General features: G+C 43.1%; 1 protein-coding gene across 1 annotated transcript; it reads right to left on the bottom strand.

Annotated features, from left to right (window-relative positions):
* Nucleotides 1-4,800: 4,800 nt before the first annotated feature.
* On the bottom strand, nucleotides 4,801-15,625 carry LOC130119658 (interferon-induced protein 44-like). The gene is made up of 8 exons (XM_056288236.1): nucleotides 15,597-15,625; nucleotides 14,760-14,807; nucleotides 8,481-8,514; nucleotides 7,969-8,170; nucleotides 7,542-7,688; nucleotides 7,192-7,363; nucleotides 6,782-6,882; nucleotides 4,801-6,654 (listed from the first exon to the last, which is right to left on the bottom strand). Exons 2-8 carry the CDS (start codon nucleotides 14,803-14,805, stop codon nucleotides 6,493-6,495), a joined length of 864 nt encoding a protein of 287 aa, XP_056144211.1. The 5' UTR covers nucleotides 14,806-14,807; nucleotides 15,597-15,625; the 3' UTR covers nucleotides 4,801-6,492.
* Nucleotides 15,626-20,438: the final 4,813 nt, after the last annotated feature.

Genomic DNA, 20,438 nt, shown 5'->3' with positions numbered 1-20,438 from the left:
TTTGAGAATGTTGATTGAGAAGTATAGAGAAGGCCAGAAAGAGTTGCATTGTGTCTTTTTAGGTTTAGAGAAAGCTTATGACAGAGTGCCGAGAGAGGAAGTGTGGTATTGTATGAGGAAGTCAGGAGTTGCAGAGAAGTATGTAGGAGTGGTGCAGGATACGTATGAGGGAAGTGTGACAATGGTGAGGTGTGCGGTTGGAATGACAGATGGGTTCAAGGTGGAGGTCGGATTACATCAAGGATCGGCTCTGAGCCCTTTCTTGTTTGCAGTGGTGATGGACAAGATCAGGCAGGAGTCTCCAGGGACGATGATGTTCGGGGATGACATTGTGATCTGTAGCGAGAGTAGGGTGCAGGTTGAGGAGAGCCTGGAGAGGTGGAGGTATGCACTGGAGAGAAGAGGAATGAAAGTCAGTAGGAGCAAGACAGAATACCTATGCGTGAATGAGAGAGAGGACAGTGGAATGGTCAGGATGCAAGGAGTGGAGGTGACAAAGGCATTTGAGTTTAAATACTTGGGGTCAACTGTCCAAAGTAATGGGGAGTGCAGTAGAGCGGTGAAAAAGAGAGTGCATGCAGGGTGGAGTGGGTGGAGAAGAGTGTCAGGAGTGATGTGTGACAGAAGGGTACCAGCAAGAGTTAAAGGGAAAGTTTACAAGATGGTTGTGAGACCAGCTATGTTATATGGTTTGGAGACAGTGGCACTGACGAAAAGACAGGAAGCGAAGCTGGAGGTGGCAGAGTTGAAGATGATAAGATTTTCACTGGGAGTAACGAAGAAGGACAGGATTACGAATGATTATATTAGAGGGACAGCTCAGGTTGGACAGTTTGGAGACAAAGCAAGAGAGGCAAGATTGAGATGGCTTGGACATGTGTGGAGGAGAGATGCTGAGTATATTGGCAGAAGGATACTGAATATGGAGCTGCCAGGGAAGAGGAGAAGAGGAAGGCCAAAGAGGAGGTTTATGGATGTGGTGAGGGAAGACATGCAGGTGGCTGGTGTGACAGAGGAAGATGCAGAAGACAGGAAGAAATGGAAACGGATGATCAGCTGTGGCGACCCGTAACGAGAGCAGCCGAAAGTAGTAGTAGAAATAATGAAAATAACTGCGCATGACTAGAACGTCATCAGTTAGAGACAAACGTTTTGTCGCTGTTGGTTCCGGTGTCTCAAGGAGAGCGCAAGCTAGCGTTTATATCTTATTCTGACTACAATGAAACGATGGATCGGATTTTAAAGAGAGCAGGTGATGGAGGCGATACTTCTGCAACAGCTAAGATACCGAAGCATGTGGTGAGAAAATGCGACCCTGAATACATTAAGTTTGGATTCCCAATGGCAGGTAGTGACGCAGAGCCGAACGCACAATGTGTCCAATGTGGTGAAGTCCTCTCAAATGACTCATGAAAACCATCAAAGCTGCAGACACTTAAACACAAAACACCCTGGACGTGTTGGAAAACTGAAATGATGTTTCCAAAGGAAGCGAAATGGGCTTCAAGCACAACAGAAAGCCACAAGTACGCTAACAACGCAACCAAAAGCTGTCCTGAAAGCGAGCTCCCTGGTGGCTGCTCGTGTAGCAAGAAAGCATTTACAGTAGCAGAGGCTCTGGTCCGGCCTAGCGCCGTGAACATGTGCCGAGAGTTACTGGGGAGGCAGCAGCCACGAAAATCCAGACCGTGCCGCTATCGAACGACACAGTGAGTAGGAGGACTGCTGATAGGAGCGATGACATCGAAAGCCTACTTCCGGACAGAATAAAGGCAAACCCATATTTGGCCATACAGCTGGACGAGTAGAGTCCACTGACGTTAGCAGCGCAGCTTTATTGCCGGTTTTTGTGAGATACAGCTGGGACAGTAATTTTCACGAAGATCTACTTTTTCTTTACAAAGAGCTTCCCACCAGAAGCACGGCAGACGAATGCTTCCGCTGCCTTGATAATTACGTCACTGAAAAAGGACTAGATTGGAAACATTGTATCGGTGTCTGCACGGACGGCCTTGCATCGGTGACAGGCATACCTCGTGGGGTTACCAGGCAAATCCAGGAGGGGGCACCGGAGGCCAAGTGGACGCGTTGTTTCTTACATCGGGAAAATCTGGCAACGAAGATGATGTCACCAGAGCTGCATGACGTCATGAACGTGGCTGTGAAAACTGTCAACTATATTAATAAAAAAAATTTCAAAAAACGCAGTCAACGCGAGATGTTTTGCTGCTCTGTGTGAGCATTTAACTCAGTTGTCAAATAAATGTTCAGATTACTTCCCAGAAGACCTCCGGAATGGAAATCTTTGGGTTTTAGACCCGTTCTCAGTGGATCCTGCATCTCAAGACACAGCCCTGTCCACTGTGTTGGAAAACCAGCTGACGGAACGATCAGCTGACAGCAGCCTGAAGCTTCAACTCACACAAGTTGACCTTGCTTCATTCTGGATACTGGCTGCCATTGAATATCCGTCTCTGTCACAACGGGCAATCAAATGTCTGTTGCCTTTCACCCCCACATACCTGTGTGAGTCAGGGTTTTCCATTGTGACTGTCACAAAATCAAAGGCCAGGAACAGACTGCAAGTAATGCTGAATGCTACTCCGCGAATCAGCCTCTCACCCATCCCACCCCAGCTTGATCTGATCATTTCTCTACTTGCCCTATTCTACTTGCCCTCTCACTGAGGGCAAGTAGAAGATTTAATTCAATCATTGCAGCTGACAGCGACATAGCACTTGTTTACAAGTCACAATACCCCTTTATTCGTTTATTTTTTACAAGGTTTTACATTTATTTCGGTACGTGGGCCCTGACTGTCTTGACACATTTCCAAGGGGGCCTCGAGTTAGGAATGGTTGAGAACCCCTGACCTAAATCCACAGAGGAAACTTCAGCAGAAACGGCGTCGAAGACGACAGCGTCTTCGTAGAAATAGAGAAGGTCCAGTCACGTTTTAGTGAGCAACAGGCTTACTTCTTTTATCTTAGCCTTTGTTAGCCCCGCAAAACCCAAGCCACAACGCATGGGTCGAACTTGCCTTTTAGTATAATAAACTTGTCAGAAACCGTAATAAAAGCCTGTTAGATAAATAATACATTAACGTTAGTAAGTGTTGTTGTATTCTGTACCTGATATAAAGGGCTCACTACACAGGCGGAATCCGTTGCTTGTGGGGTCCCATCGCTCCGTTTTCTTCTGTTCGCTCCTGGCACGTTTTATGTCGTAATTCGGGATCTTTGGGAATCCGATGAAATGCTCTCCCTTGTACTTGTCCGCGACTGTTCTGGCATCCCGGCGCACAACAGCCATCCACCATATTCACTGTATAAACACGGCGGGCGGAGAGACTTGACGCTAGCTAGCAGTCGACTGCCCAGCAACAGGCCCGCTTTCCTTCCAAAATGGCGGTGTTTTGATTTCGACTATTGCATGACGTCAACTACCGGAGCTCTACGCCAATTATAAACGAGAGGGCTTCCAAGATGGCGGCTTGAACGGATGTCCGTATTCAAGCTTTCGCGCCAAACCTTTACAAATGATAGGAAAATAATGGTTTAGAGGCTACTTAAATTTGACCATTAGTTCACACAAGTTTCGGAAACCCTAACAAAGACGTCCAAAGGAGTTGAATCGAGTGCAACTGGACTTAGTATATATCCGTGAAGACGTTTCGCCTCTCATCCAAGAGGCTTCATCAGTTCGTGCCTTTCAGACTAGACCAAGCTAGTCTGACTGGCTGGTGTTGAAACTCAGATATTTAGCCACTCTGTGGCTTTAGATGCTCTTTAAAAACTCTTCCTCTGTGGATTTAGATGCTCTTTGAACACTCTTCCTCTGTGGCTTTAGATGCTCTTTGAAAACTCTTCCTCTGTGGCTTTAGATGCTCTTCGAAAACTCTTCCTCTGTGGCTTTAGATGCTCTTTAAAAACTCTTCCTCTGTGGTTTTAGATGCTCTTTAAAAACTCTTCCTCTGTGGCTTTAGATGCTCTTTAAAAACTCTTCCTCTGTGGATTTAGATGCTCTTTAAAAACTCTTCCTCTGTGGCTTTAGATGCTCTTTAAAACTCTTCCTCTGTGGCTTTAGATGCTCTTTAAAAACTCTTCCTCTGTGGCTTTAGATGCTCTTTAAAAACTCTTCCTCTGTGGATTTAGATGCTCTTTAAAAACTCTTCCTCTGTGGCTTTAGATGCTCTTTAAAAACTCTTCCTCTGTGGCTTTAGATGCTCTTTAAAAACTCTTCCTCTGTGGATTTAGATGCTCTTTAAAAACTCTTCCTCTGTGGATTTAGGTGCTCTTTAAAAACTCTTCCTCTGTGGATTTAGATGACTCCGCGTTGTTGAACGCAGCCCAGACTCCAGCTGGTAAATTCTGTTTTGCTGGATCTCATGAAAATAATAACAGAGCTGTTCGTGCTTTGCTCCAACAAGATATCGTCTCTGCACCATAAGTCATTTCTCACTGGAGCAAATTTATTACTAATATCTGTTGGAAAAAGGTTTGGATGCTGCCACATCAATTTTTGATAAATAACAAAATAAAAGAGGTTTCCTTTAAATTATTACACAGGTTTTACCGAGCGAGTCAGTACCTGAGCAGATTTGTAAAAACAATGAACCCCTGTTGGTCTTCGTGCAAAACTCAAATTGAGACAATCACACATTTATTTTATTTTGGGACTGCACCTTTTCCAGATAACTTTGGAAGGAACTAAATTATGTTATGACATCTAATGTCTGTAGTAATTTTTCCCTTAAATGGGAATATGTAGTGTTTGGTTCCCATGACAAAAATAGTGACAGTAACAGTAAGTTTTACATAATTTTTTTTGCTGCAAAATTTCACATCCATGAAAGTAAAATTTTGAACAATAAACAAAAATTTCCTGCTTTAATTATAGAAATTGAGAAATGTATCTCTACCATTTCCAGAAGCACAAACAGAAAAGTAGTCAAACATATCATGCTTGCTTACATTATAACATTTTCACATAATGTTCACTGTAAATTTACCCCCCTGGCAAAAGTGCTTTATTTTTGTTCAGTATTATCATCATTATTATTGTTAATACTACAGTTCATTCATTTTCTTTATCTACTTTTGTTATGACCATGGAATGTAAAGGTGTCAGGTTGTTTGTAGTTGATTGGTGTGATGATATGTACGTATGTACAGTGTTCCTGTATCGCTTGTATTTTTTGTATCTGTATGTTTCAGTACAACCTTGTCCTAACCCTGTCCAAAACATATGTATGTATGTTTTGCATGTTCCTGTATCATTTGTATTTTTGTATCATTTATATTTTTGTAAAAAAGAAAACAAAAAAACACCCATTATAAACTCTAAAACTGTCATAAAAAAGGCATAAAACTTCAACTGCAATAAATCAAAAACTATAAAAGATATAAAAGCGTGAGCTTCTTGGCAGAAAGCCTTGTGAGCTGTTTAAAGTTTAAATGAAGTTTCTAGCTGAAAGCACACCAACGGAGTCACATTTAACAGAGCAGAAGGTTTTTGAGGATTTGAACATTCTCGCCATTCATTTTAATGAGAAAATTTTCATAAAAAGCTTAATATTTTAAAAAGTATAAATATTAGAAAGAAGTTGAATGTCAGCAGAAATGTCCTAACAAAGCTGAAAATTTTGATAGTTGAATGGTTTCTGTAGCACAAAGTGTGAAGAAGTACTTAGACGCCGAAAATAAGAAGAATGGAATAACAACAAAGAATAGAATAACAAACTAATAATTTTTTTTTTTAAATCAGGCTTTGGGGGGTTATCCATCCCTGTGATCACAGGAAAGCAGGACAAGACGTGAGACACAGAAACCAGGGGTGGAGTAGCTGGAACTAGCAGCAGCCAGGACATAGAAAATAAATATATGGACACGTGTATTCTGAGAGTTATGTATTTGAATTATTGTATTTGAAAGGCAAACAGAGGCAATACTTTCTGAGAGGTCTTAAAAATTAGGAATGTCCACAAAAACCCTGGTCAGTTTCTATCAGACCACCATAGAGAGCCTCCCTACTGGAAGCATGCTGGTGTGGTTTGGCAACCTGACTGAACAGGCCCACAAACAACTGAGAAGGACAGCAACAATGGCTTCAGACATCATAGCAGCAGCACCGCCACAGCTTCAAAGTGTGATGGAGGACACCATCCACCCAGCACGTGGTCCGTTCTCCTCCTTCCCTCAGGACAACGCTTACGGAGCATCAGCGCTCCGACCAGCCACCTTAAAGACAGTTTTTACCCCCAGCTGCTCAAAATAATGAACAGCAGGCATCTTACATAACTTTCATTGATTTATTATTTCCTTATATACAGTCTTCAGGGCTGAGAGAGCCAGGGCATATGCATTTCATTGCATTTGAAGGTACGTGGTACTTTTTATATGTATATGACAATAAAGTACAACTTGAATGCTTTAATGACACTTTCATCATGTCCCATCCTCACAACTGAAACTCAGATGAAAATGGAGAGGCCTACATGCGTTCAATGTAGTCTTTTCCAAAGTCAGTGATCTGTTTCAGCGCGGTCAGTATCAAGAGACTGACATCATCGTCAAGGCTGGTTTCTTCATGGTAGTTCTTCACAGGAAAGATGCAGTTCATTGGAATACCCAGCCTAGCACTGAAGTCCTCCATCTAGGTTGAAATAATATTTGATAACATCATGAAGCTGATCATCTCAGGAGGTGTTAGGCTCACACACAAAAATCTTTTAGTCATAAAAGTAGTTTAATTTACTGCAGAGTAACCAGTTAAGACTTACATTTTTCTTCAGCAACTTGCTTTTGTAGACATTTCTTATGTCTCTTTCTACCTCGGGGCACGCCTCGTCGATTTTTGTGATGACAGCAATTTGTGGAATCCCTGCAGACATGGAGGAGAACCCTACTCAGTGCTATGAGCCATGTTTTGCCAACTTTTTGGTAACTTTCATGTCAATATATATTTCATTTTGATTTCATCTTATTACAGCAACAAGAACGATTACTGTGCCGCCTTTATTAAATAGAACACAACAACACTGGGGAACAGCAAACTGTCAGAAATGGAGGGAAAGTTTACCAAGACTTTGTGACAACGGACAGTAAGTATAAGACTAACAGGATAAACACAGCACCACATATCACCATCACTGCACACACAATGGGTTAATATAATGATGTCTGCTCTTACCCCTGTCACTGGCGAATAGTCTGATGTCCCTCATCTGTGTCATGGTGTCGCCAGGTATCTGACTTGTATTTGGTGAAGGTACTACACAGACCAGGACATGGACTATGTCATCAGGAGTGGGGCATGGATTGAAGCCAGCATCATCTTTTGACAGTGGTGATGCAGGGTTGAACTATAAAATCAAAATCCAGTTAATCAATGATGTATTCCCTGGTGTAAAAGAACCTGTGTTTTCATGTATAAACTACCTCACTCACTAAAATCTATGAATTAATCTGCTGACGACAAAACAACAATATTGGAATTACAATAAAATGTCCAGCACAGATGACAGAATATGGTCATCATACCTTGTAACCCTCTCTCATGTGTCCCTTCAAGGCCAATTTGATGTCCTTCTTACAGACCCCAACCTGTCCCTCAAGGCCCATGATGTCATTGAAAATGAAAGGGTAAAACTGTCCCCTCCGTCCTTTTTTCATCTTGTAGGTGGTGTACTGTTAAAGGTAAATGTTTGTCTATAAACCAGCACATTTCACGAATCCATAACATATTGTAACATTACAGGATTCCCAATTACGCCCCGTTTACTTGTATAGGCCAAAGTCACAGGTACAGTCTCAGAGGACTCTACATTCACATTTTATTTAGCTAGTCTGCACCATGCAAACTAGTGCCAGGTATTCCTTGTGGTGACTTTCTGTGACTCAAATTAATTTATACATGAATTACCACCTTTGCTAAGTGAATGCATTGAATAAAAAGCTGTTTCCATACCTTTTTGGTGAAACTTACAGAAGAGGCTACTGAATCTGCCAAAGCTTCTCCTGCCATCCTCCCTTGTAAAATGCTGTTGACAGAGTTGATGAAACTGGACTTGCCAGCTCCAACTGGCCCGTAGAGCATAATTCTGATATTACTGACAGCATCGCTTCCAGGCTGGACAAATTGCAGAAACTGCATCTGTTCTTCCATTTGACTGTTCAGTAAAGAAAAAAGTGAATTAGATCGCAGATTAATAATTTAAATGTCATGTTCACATTCAAATGAATGGGTAGCTAATAAATAAATGTATGGTTCTAGTTGTCACAGGGTCCTCCAGGATATCTCTGAGAGACCGTTCAATTTGGTTTTCCACACGTCTTCCCACAACACTGAACACAGTTATCGTGGCAAGTAAAAGGTCAAACAGATCATATTGGGCCATGTCAGCTTTACATCTATGAAGCACATCTTGCCACACAGTAAACCTGAAGCACATCATGAGATTTGATTTTTTTCTGACTTACCCCCATGTCGTTTTCCTCCATGGTTGCTGCAATACTGACAAACACAACTTTTATTTATATATATATATATATATATATATGTTTAAAAAAAAATATATATATATGAAATAGTTTACAGCAGTAACTTCATAGCCACCATAAAAGCAATGAGAACTTCTTTACATACATTTAATTAAAGGTACAATCAGTAAAATGTTAAATGATAGCTTTGCCAGGTGCTGGGATTTCTGGCATTTAAAATCTGCATTGCCACACAAGATCTTTACTTTGTCAAACAAACCAGTAGAGGGCCCCCTGTCTTGATGGTTCTCTCTCAGATCCACGCTTCAAATTACGGGGAGGGGTCTGGTGTTTGTATGTGTGTGTGTGTGTGTGTGCGTGGGGGGAGAGGGTTTACCCCTTAATTAATTCCTGTACCCCCGAAAATAGGTAAAAACAACAGGTGGGGGGGTCGAAACACTTACATATCCTTTTAACCAATAATTGTAAATATTACAATTACTACAATATTATTATTATTATAAAGGACGGCACGGTAGCGCAGTGGTTAGTGCAGTCGCCTTACAGCAAGAAGGTTCTGGGTTCGAGCCCCGGGGTATTCCAACCTTGGGGTTGTCCCGGGTCGTGCTGTGTGTGTGTGTGTGTATGTCGGCCCTGTGTGATGGCCTGGCGGCCTGTCCAGGGTGGATAGGCTCCAGCGTCCCTATGCCCCTGAGAGCAGGCTAAGCGGTTCAGATAGTGGATGGATGGATGGCTATTATTATGAAATATATTTCCCATATTCACGCCTGGAAGAAACTTGTAATACGATTTCAGATACCCCTAAAGTGGACAATGCCATGTCTTAACCCTGACCTTAGCTGAATGCCTCATCTGCCAGCCTCATCACTCCCACTGTTGCAGTGGCTCGCATCCTCATCAAATCTATTCTCGCATGCATCATGCAAGCCAATGGCGACGTTGTGAGTTAACGTAAGCAGCTAGCTACACTTGACGTTCTTACCTTCCGGGTTTCTGAATTAGATTGTCATATGAACTCTCACATTAACTCGTTTCCAGCTTTTGCCTTAAGTTGCAGTTCTGCTAACAAACGTACCTAGCTAATGTAATGTCCATGCTTTTTAACATGTTGAGTAATGTTTCCGGTGTTGGGTTTTGATGTTTATTCTGGTCACAAGGGGGCGCTCTCGGGGGGGCTCTAAGTAAAGTGTTAAGCCCGGAAGTAGGAGAGTTAAGGGAGGTGTGTTAGTACGCCATGGCTATAGGATACACCAGCAGATGTACCGTTGTCGTTATTCACGTTTCACTAAAGAGTCCAAAACGCAGCTTCGTGGTATTTAAGTTATTATGTTAAAACTTTACACTGGCGATGAGGAGTCCATTTTTCCCCCCACTAACATGGCTGCTGCAGCATTGCCGTCGTTCCCTGCCTTTGATATAAGTGACGGACAGAACTCAGCTGTCCGTTGTGTAACGGGGGCGGTCCTAAGCTGTTCTACGCTGGTCAGCCTGCTGCACGCCCGTCACTCTCATCAGTAGCTCTGCGTTGGGTTCTATTTTGGGTGGGGCCCCAGGTGTTGTGGGGGGGGGGGCTCAGTCTCTCATCATCATCATCATCATCATCATGATCAAGGAAGGAGGGAGGACACACAGGACTCTATTTGGCCCACCTTGCCATTTATTTTGGTGTCTAACTCTTCGACAAACGTCCAGTCCTCCAGCGGGAGCGGCGTTTCTTACGGACGTGGGGGTCGAAGTTCAACCACTGCCCGGACTTCACTCGTGTGCGTTAGAAGGAGAAACCGTCCACGGGACTCCGATGTAAGAAAGGATAAACAAGTATTTTATCCCACAGCTTGCAGTATCTTCTTACAGGGATACTCAAGGTTACGTTCTCCTCAACCAGCAAAACTGTGCTACGGTAAGAAACACGCGTGGCTCGGCTCGATCGCTCCTTGAGACTCCTCCCACAAAACAAAAACGGCCTCTCTCGCGTTCCCTCTTCCGTGTACCCACAAGACCTCTCTCTTAAAGCGACAGTACAAGTATATGACGGTCGTTATAAAACATACATAAAAGTAAATAATGACATAAAATAAAATGTAGTAAACACAAATAACAGCACACAGACAGGATTTGGTGATATTTCATACTCAAACAAAATAAAATAAAAACATTAATTTTAACCTGGTTACAGTTGGAAGAAGTGGCTACAACGCTTCGAAAACTTGGTAGTTGCTCTGGATGTGAAGGATGACACAGGAAGCGTGCGATGCTTCTACGTGATGCAGGGGAAGGCGTACAGGACATCTCTGATACCCTCACTGACACTGGGGGAGCAAAGGACTCTAAACGAGCAAAAGGCAAACTGAGGGAGTACTTCTCCCCTAAAATCAACATAGCCTACGAGACCTACAAATTCAGACAAGCCAAGCAACTAGCAGGGGAAACACTCGACTCCTATCACAACAGGCTGCGGCAACTAGCAGCAACTTGCGACTTACCTGATGTTCAAAGAGATCAAAACTATGATCATTCAAACGTGCACATGTCACAAACTGCGGCGTCACGCGCTACAGAAATCAGAGATGACGTTGACTGAACTCCTCTCACTCGGTAGAACCATGGCACTAGAGTTGATTCAAGCATCAGGAATGGGACAAACACAACAACGTGCAGCTCAACGTAATCTAAGGGAAGACGTTCTGGCAGCTGATGTGAGGAGGGGGGCTGTAAAGAAGAGATGCTACAACTGCTCTGGTATCTTTCCCCACCGTGACGAAATGCCGTGCCCGGCACGGGGGAAAACATGCAGCGCGTGTGGAAAACAAGGACACTTCGCAAAATGCTGTCGCTCTAAGTGGCCACAAGGGGGCATCAGAGGTCGACATGAAGTGCACTATGTGCACACCAGTGGAAACACATCTCAAGAAATAAGCAACGCAGAAACAGAATCTTCTGAGAAGTATCTGTACACAGTCTCCCAATCAAAAGCAAATCTCCCACATGCAACGATAAAGGTTAGTGACTGCAATATAAAAGTGATGCTTGATAAAGGGGGCAACTGTGATTATCATCAACTAAACTTACCAGAGACTGAGACAGAAGCCCTCACTCACCAAATGCATGGTTTCCATATTTCCTTATGGTTCACGCACACCACTGCCTGCCCTAGGAAAATTCACCTCACTGGTTGAATCCAAATCACGCTTCACAAATGCAACATTCCATGTGCTACAAGGAAGTAATGGCAATCTACTGGGCTATGATACTGCCAGTCAACTGGGACTAATCAGAATCAACAATGCTCTTCACACATCTCCACAACAGCCAGAGCAGCCCACAAGAACTTCAACCCAGACAGAAGTGAGGGCAGTGGATGATCTCCTCACTGAGTATGCTGACCTCTTTCAGGGGATAGGAAAACTGAATGACTTTCAAGTCAAGTTGCACATAAAAAGAGATGTCCCTGCTGTCACACAACCTCACAGAAGAGTACCCTTTCATTTAAGGGAGTGAATTGAGGCTGAACTGCAATGTCTAGAGGACCTTGACGTCATCGAGAAGGTGGATGGTCCCACTCCCTAGGTCTCTCCAATCGTTCCTGTTCCAAAACCAAAAGACCCGGAAGCAGTGCGCATTTGTGTGGACATGAGGATACCAAATCAGGCCATCGAACGGCAACGACATCTCACACCTACAGTAGATGATGTGATACAATCACTCAATGGAGCCAGGTTCTTCTCAAAGCTAGATTTGAACAGTGGATATCATCAGCTAGAACTAGAGCCATTCTCTCGATATATCACAACATTCTCCACCCATGTAGGGCTGTGACGTTATAAAACACTGAGCTTTGGAGTTTCATCGGCTACAGAGGTGTTCCAAAATGCCATTCAACAAGCCCTGGATGGCATCCCAGGAGTAATCAACCTAAGTGATGACATATTAGTGTTTGGGAAAACAAGAGCTGCCCATGACCAAGCTCTTGGAGAAATGTTTCGGCAACTGAGGGAGAAGAACCTAACTCTCAACAAGGCCAAGTGCTAATACGCACAAACCACTTTGGACTTCTTTGGATACACATTCTCAGATGGAGGATTCTCTCCGGATCCCAAGAAGGGTCAGGTGCTTCATGATGCTGCTGCTCCGACTAATGTCCAAAGGAGTTGAATCAAGTGCAACTGGACTTGGTATATATCCGTGAAGACGTTTCGCCTCTCATCCAAGAGGCTTCCTCAGTTCCTGCCTTTCTGACTAGACCAAGCTAGTCTGACTGGCTGGTGATGAAACTCAGATATTTACCCTCTAGGAGTCGATGTCAGAGCTATTGATATAAGTGGCTCTTTGTGTCCCGATGTTTAACATCCGGAAAGTATTCACACCCCTTCACTTTCCCCACCTTTTATTATTTTACAGCCTTATTCCAAAATGCATTAAATTCCTTTTTTTTCTCATCAATCTACATACAATACCCCATAATGACAAAGTAAAAAGGGTTTTGTAGAAATTTTTGCAAATTTATTAAAAATGAAAAACTGAAATATTGCATGTACACAAGTTTTCACACCCTTTACTCAGTACTTGGTTGAGGCACCCTTGGCAGCGATTACAGCCTCAAGTCTTCATGGGTATGAAGCTACAAGCTTGGCACACCTATATTTGGGGTATTTCTCCCATTCTTCTCTGCAGATCCTCTCGAGCTCTGTAAGGTTAGATGGGGAGCGTCGCTGCACAGCTATTTTCAGGTCTTTCCAGAGATGTTCAATGGGGTTCAAGTCTGGGCTCTGGCTGGGCCACTCAAGGACATTCACAGACTTGTCCCGAAGCCACTCCTTCGTTGTCTTGGCTGTGTGCTTAGGGTCGTTGTCATGTTGAAAGGTAAACCTTCGCCCCAGTCTGAGGTCCTGAGCGCTCTGGAGCAGGTTTTCATCAAGGATCTCTTTGTACTTTGCTCCATTCATCTTTCCCTCAATGCTGAGTAGTCTCCCAGTTCCTGCCGCTGAGGAACATCCCCACAGCATGATGCTGCCACCACCATGCTTCACTGTAGGGATGGTATTAGCAAGATGATGAGAGGTGCCTGGTTTCCTCCAGACATGACGTTTGGCATTCAGGCCAAAAGAGTTCAATCTTGGTTTCACCAGACCAGAGAATCTTGTTTCTCATGGTCTGAGAGTCCTTTAGGTGCTTTCTGGCAAACTCCAAGCAGGCTGTCATGTGCTTTTTACTGAGCAGAGGCTTCCGTCTGGCCACTCTACCATAAAGGCCTGATTGGTGGAGTGCTGCAGAGATGGTTGTCCTTCTGGAAGGTTCTCCCATCTCCACAGAGGAACGCTGGAGCTCTGTCAGAGTGACCATCGGGTTCTTGGTCACCTCCCTGACCAAGGCCCTTCTCCCCCGATGGCTCAGTTTGGCTGGGCAGCCAGCTCTAGGAAGAGTCCTGGTGGATCCAAACTTCTTCCATTTACAAATGATGGAGACCACTGTGCTCTTCGGGACCTTCAAAGCTGTAGACATTGTTTTTGTACCCTTCCCCAGATCTGTGCCTCGATACAATCCTGTCTCAGAGGTCCACAGACAATTCCTTTGACTTCATGGCTTGGTTTCTGCTCTGACATGCACTGTCAACAGTGGGACCTTATATAGACAGGTGTGTGCCTTTCCAAATCATGTCCAATCCATTGAATTTACTACAGGTGGACTCCAATCAAGATGTAGAAACATCTCAAGGATGATCAGTGGAAACAGGATGAACCTGAGCTCAATTTTGAGTGTCATAGCAAAGGGTGTGAATACTTATGTACATGCAACATTTCAGCTTTTTATGTTTAATAAATTTGCAAAAATTTCTACAAAACCTTTTTCACTTTGTCATTATGGGGTATTGTGTGTAGATTGATGAGAAAAAAAAGAAATTTAATCCATTTTGGAATAAGGCTGTAACATAACAAAATGTGGGGGAAGTGAAGGGGTGTGAATACTTTCCAGATGCACTGTATGCCATCATACCCGATATTTAACACGAGAACGACCAAGCCGGTCATTGTGACCACTTTGGATTTTCAAAGTTTAATTACTCTGAAAAGAAAGATACAGAACAATACATCATACATCATACCAGATATTTAAGCAAATAGTACTTTCAGAAACTGATGGGAGGCAGAACAATCATACTCCACTGACAGTCTCTGGAAATAATATGTTTTACTAATTGTACCTTGAATTAATCTTATGAGAACTCTGAGCAATATCTGCAACTTAATTTATATTACTTACATGGAGAAGGTGGAGGGGTTTCAGACTTAGAAGTGAATATTCCCATTTCTAAAAGGAGTGTCAAGTTAGTGAGTGTTTCAGCATTTGAAATGAATTTGTATATTTCAAGTATATTTGTTTTCCATCAGAAAAAAGAGCATAACGTTGAGACTAAATACACTGAGAGAAAAGAGAAAGATTATTTTTGTAATACCATACTACAGTTAGGCAATGGCTTAAATCTAACTGGATTTGAAGTACATCATCCGTGCCACTATCAATCCAGTATACCTTAACAGTAGAATATGATTAATATCCATTTATACTATATGTGCTATTTCCTGTGCTAAACTAGAACTATATTTCTAGATTTAATCTGGCCGATAAAAATGTTTTAGTAAACTGAAATAAACTAGACTATATCTTATCTAAAAAACAAAACAAAACATGTTTTCCCTCAAAATGAAGTTCAAGTGATTTGGAAAACATCAGATCTTATTTTAGTGTAAGTCTTTAAGGGAACAAAAAAAGGAAAATTCACCTCTTCTATGAACAGACTAACACATGCTGTAAGAGACAATCTCCAACACATTAAAGTAGAACTGGATCCTAAGTGAACAAAACTAAACTGTGTTCAACCAGAAAGATCACGTCGCATCATGTTAAATTTGATTTAAATTGTTTTCAAAGTTCAAACTAAAATGATGTGAATTCTTTCGGTAATGTAACGCATCAGCACTACAGGACTGAATTTAACACATTTTAGTTGTAAAATGTGCACAACGCGGTTGTGCAGAACTTTAGGATTCTTCTTCTCTCCTGCCAAACCTGTGCATGGAAGCCTTGTAAAATCCTTACCTCTTCTCAAAGTTGTTGTAAGTCGAAGAAAGTGCTGTTTCAACTGGGAAGGTAAACGAAAGGAAACAGTCTTTTATATCCTCTCAGTATTGGTGCCACCACCTTATCACTTGCCCACAAGTCAGCTGGTTTCAAAGAAATTGGCACTGACGGGCCAAAACATTATGACCGCCTACCTAATATGCTGTTGGTCCTCCGTGTGCCACCAAAACAGGCCGTCACAAGCAGTTTCTGGGTGGTTGCTTGGTGGTGCAGAGTGGTCACTAAGGTGTATATACGTATGTTGTTGTTATGGTAAACTAGGAAGTAGTTATGGTGTAACATGCAGTTGCTTGGGTGTTAATAGTTGGGTGGTGGGGTTTATCAGGTGGTTGCTGGAGTGTCGGGGTGTGGAGAAGTGTTGTGGAATACAGGGGAGTGGAAGGTAGCAGGGGATGTTGGATGAAATTCTGGGAGGAGGAGGGGTGTGGGGAAGCTGGTAGAGAGTTTTTCAGTGCAGAGAATTCTGGGAATGTGTACTGGAAGTATGGGGTAGTGCTGAAGGATTGGTGTTTTTTTAGTTTTGTTTGAATTTGGTTTGGTTCGTTTTTGTTTGTTTTGTTTTTTGGACTTTGTCTTTTAACGCATCTTTTGGGCCATGACCGGAAAGATGCCCTTTTAACTGCCCGTTAAGGGATAAAAAAAAATGTATGAACTGAAAACTGAATGCTTTTAACTGTGTGCCATGGATATGATTAACTTCAGTGATATATACATGAGTTAAATGAGCCACTTCATCACAAAGACTACACACAGTAAAAACCAGAGCAGAGATGCAATATAATCAAGTGTCTTGGTAGTGGTGTAGGAAGTTAATAAGGTTCAATCTTATCTGTTAGAGGCTCAGGTAGGACAGCTATTGAGCAACATGGCACAAAGGTTTTTCTCTTGTTAGTCATATTCCCTGGGTGGAGTAGTCACTGACCAAAGGGCAGCCGGTTATATCAGAAGTTCTGATGCAAGTATTTGTGCAATATAACTCGATGCATTATAGTCATATATCACTGTATTTTTTCTTGCCACATTTATTCAAATCGGTGAAGAATTATACCTTGCCTATTTGGCCTATTTAATGGTGCTTGTGAGCGCTCTGCTCACAACCTCCATTAAATAGGCCAAAACCACAATATTTGACCCATACAACAGTCAACTATTGAAATACTTTCAAATTTTTCATCTGGCGCCGTGCACTGAACCATATCTATGCTATGACAATTTCAGAAGAGTCCTCATGCTCATGAAAGAATTCAGTTCAATTAATACATTAGGGGGTAACAGCGAAGTCTCTATCTTGCAAAGTCTGTGACTAGCTCCTCCAAATTTAGGGACTTGACAAGTGCAGGTTCAAGGCAAGGTTGCAGCAATCTGGAATAATTTTTTCACCTCCGAGAATGCAATGGGTAATGTGCTCAACTTTGCGGGACCTGGCAAGATGCTTGTGTCATCCTCATTTTTCTCTTTCTGCTCAAGCTCTAGAAAGGCTTTGGCAGTTTGGCACTAGGCCTGAAGCAAGGTGACATCAATGTGCTTTTCACACAGTTTGGCAAACTTTTCCATCTTACTCGCATCCATATGATGGGGGGAGGAAGGATTAAATACCTGGACTGCATCAATAAGCTCTTCATTCTCTGTGAAGTGCCATTCAAACTCAAAGATGAAGCGGTCAAGTACTTCAAAGTACAGTCTTTTCTCTTGGTTTTGATGGTCATCTGTTTGTCTCTGGCCACTGCTAGACCCAACTATATAACTTGACAGTGCTCTAGACACACTCGTACTCATGCAGGTCGTAGGGGAGGTGTATCGCACTGTATGCCCACTTCTCTGGCAAATGCCTTTGCACGGTTTAATGTGTTCTGCCATTCACCATCTGACCTCAACATATCCAGCTGACATTTCGTGCTCTTAATAATAGCAGCAGCTGTTGCGATGAAAATGTCTCTTGTCTGAAGCTGCTCAGGCAGCCCATAAGTCAGGCTCAAGACTTTCTCTAGAGCATGGAGATGCACAAGAAAAGAGAATGAGTGCATCTTCATCCTGAGCCCATCTGCTTCCACGGATCCCTCTGCATCGGTCTCGGAGGTGGTCACCAGCACAGCTAATATAGCCTCATAGCTAGCATAACTTAATTTTTTGCAATGCCCTATACCGGTACAACCAACGAGTTATACAAGTGCGCTCCAAGTTGAATACTTTCTGCCCTAACTCAGTCCGGGCCTTAATGAAAAGCATATGTCAGCATATTAACATGTGCTGTTTTCTTGCACCTCCGATTATCTATCAGCACCAATTTGACTTGCTATAGAATCCTTACGTCCACTGGCCACAGCCTTGAACTCAACCCATGCCAATGCAGCGTTTCTGTGCCTCTTGCTCTCAGTATGCTCCAGGAGATTCTTTTGCACATTTTCCAGTATGAGTATCCATGGTCAATGAAAACGCGGCTCCCTTGTCTGTCCCTAGCAGCAGTTGAAACCCCACCAAAATGACGGCATGCAAAACAATAGCTTGCGTCCTGTGACACTGAATACTCAACCCAGTCATAGTTCTTACATACACTGACATTAAAACGTCTTGCATTCCTGGTAGGGCACTGGGTTAAACGAGGCTGCAGAGGCTCGCTAGTTTTACTTGCACTGATGTCGGGTTCCATACCGTTGGCGTTGGGGCTGGAAGTAGGTTGCTGTGGCTGCTCTGCAGGCTGCGCCCCCCCCCCCCCCCCGTGGTCAGTCTCACCCCTAGCAGCAGCACTGGCTCTAGCGTTGTTGTCTCCATGGCCACGGTCCTTTTCTTTACCAGTGTCCATGCTTTTAGTTACGAAAGCGTCTAAAGATATCTGTTTTCGTTCGACTTTCCCCAAAAGAACTCCAAAACCAAAGCTAGCTAGCCTACCTGGCTACTGTACCTTTAGCTACACCGCAGCGCCCGCCACATGTCCACTTCCTGACATCGATCATGCCCCACGTGGTAGAGGCCTGCACACGGGCATGGAATTGAAGCCCGAACCCGTGACTTTCTGGCCTTACCCGAACTGAGCCCCGACGACTGGTACTGCCAAATCTGAAGCCCGACCCGAACCTGAAATCAGAAACCAGCCCTGCACGCACTCGACTCCATTCCAAACTAAACATCTTTATTTGCGGTAAGCTAATGAATCTATAGTGCTCCATAAGCATTTATCCACTGATAATTAACTGTAATCATATATACTTTTCATCCTTACCTGGAACAGGGGAAGAAGTGAATACAGGACAGCTGCTGGCTCTTCATCAGCTGTATTAATGACGAGAGCCCCCAGCGCGCCCTCTGGTCACATCTCCTCAGACATGAGCAGCTGAAAACTGATTCAGTCCTGACTAATCGATTTCAGTGTGAACATATTTCACCCGATTACACAAGCAGCATCCGGAAATGAAAACAAATCACAGAGAACCAAACCAGCTAATCAGGCTACCTCTTCAGACAGGCTGAGCTAATAACACCCACAAGCAGCATCCAGAAATAAAAACAAATCATAGAAACCAAATCAGCTAATTAGGCTACCTCTTCAGACAGGCTTATGTTGTGTAGTTGGTTCAGTATCAGACATCAACACGGGAAGCGGAAGAACAGGGGAGCATGTACTTTACTTAGCACTTTTTCATAGACACGTTTTACTCCTTCTACTCCTACACACGCGTGACTCGCAGCACCTGGAACATGTTACCCATGGTCAATAGCGGTCTATAACTTAAACAGCATTAACAGAACACAATGCATCACTATGTGTGTATATATGCCTTCAAAGAAATTGTAAACAAATACAGAGGCCAGAACTCATCGGTTCTTATGTGTTTTATTGATGCTTCTAAAGCTTTTGATCGTGTTAATCATAGAGAGTTGTTTGTTAAATTGAGTTAAAGAGGGGTGCCTAAATACATTGTGAGAATCCTGGCTTATTGGTGTGCCCACCAGACTATGCAAGTGAAATGGGGTAATAGTGTTTCAGCCCCATTTGGGGTTAGCAAATGTGTCAGACAAGGGGGAACTCTGTATACGGTTCTCTATGATTTGTCCAAGCAGTTGAAAGCCTGTAACACTGGGTGCATGATGGGTAATACCTTGGTGAACCACATTATGTATGCAGATGACCTCGTCCTCCTTAGTCCCTGTAGCGCTGGTCTCCAGAACAAATGACAGACGATGATGATATTTATAGGCAATGCCACATGATGTATGCACAAGCAAACACTTTGTCACGCAAGTTTGGTATGTGTTCAGTTAGTGTGAAGGTCTCTCTTTTCAGAGCATATGTACAACACTCTATACTGCCCCCTGTGGTCAAACTACATATTGTACACCACTTTATACTGTACACCTGTGGTCAAACTACATATTGTACACCACTTTATACTGCACACCTGTGGTCACACTACATATTGTACGCCACTTTATACTGCCCCCCTGTGGTCAAACTACATATTGTACACCACTTTATACTGCCCCCCTGTGGTCAAACTACATATTGTACACCACTTTATACTGCCCCCCTGTGGTCAAACTACATATTGTACACCACTTTATACTGCCCCCCTGTGGTCAAACTATAAAAAAGCAAGCTTACAGAGGCCTCGAGTAGCTTATAATGACGCCATGAGAATACTACTAAAAAGACCTAGATGGTGGAGTGCAAGTGAAATGTTTGTGGCTGCAGGAGTCAGTACCTTTCAGGCTCTTCTAAGAAAGCTCATGCTTAACACTAGCGCCGCCAGCCTTTTGTTCCTAACTATTCCTGATAGACAAATGTCTTGACTAGTTTTTGTGACT

This window comes from Lampris incognitus, chromosome 10 (assembly GCF_029633865.1).
Source record: "Lampris incognitus isolate fLamInc1 chromosome 10, fLamInc1.hap2, whole genome shotgun sequence".
NCBI classification, from domain to species: Eukaryota; Metazoa; Chordata; class Actinopteri; order Lampriformes; family Lampridae; genus Lampris; species Lampris incognitus.
Note: the sequence above shows the minus strand (reverse complement) of the source record. Positions and strands in the feature narration are given on the sequence as shown.

What these genes read in the sequence shown, in the direction of transcription:
- LOC130119658 (XM_056288236.1), bottom strand. Translation starts at nt 14,805, where the DNA reads ATGGGAATATTCACTTCTAAGTCTGAAACCCCTCCACCTTCTCCAT. An exon ending in ACATGAGAGAGGGTTACAAG is followed by an intron (nt 7,364 to 7,541) that starts GTATGATGACCA and finishes TTGATTTTATAG; the next exon opens with TTCAACCCTGCATCACCACT. An exon ending in ACTATTCGCCAGTGACAGGG is followed by an intron (nt 6,883 to 7,191) that starts GTAAGAGCAGAC and finishes CCATGTCTGCAG; the next exon opens with GGATTCCACAAATTGCTGTC.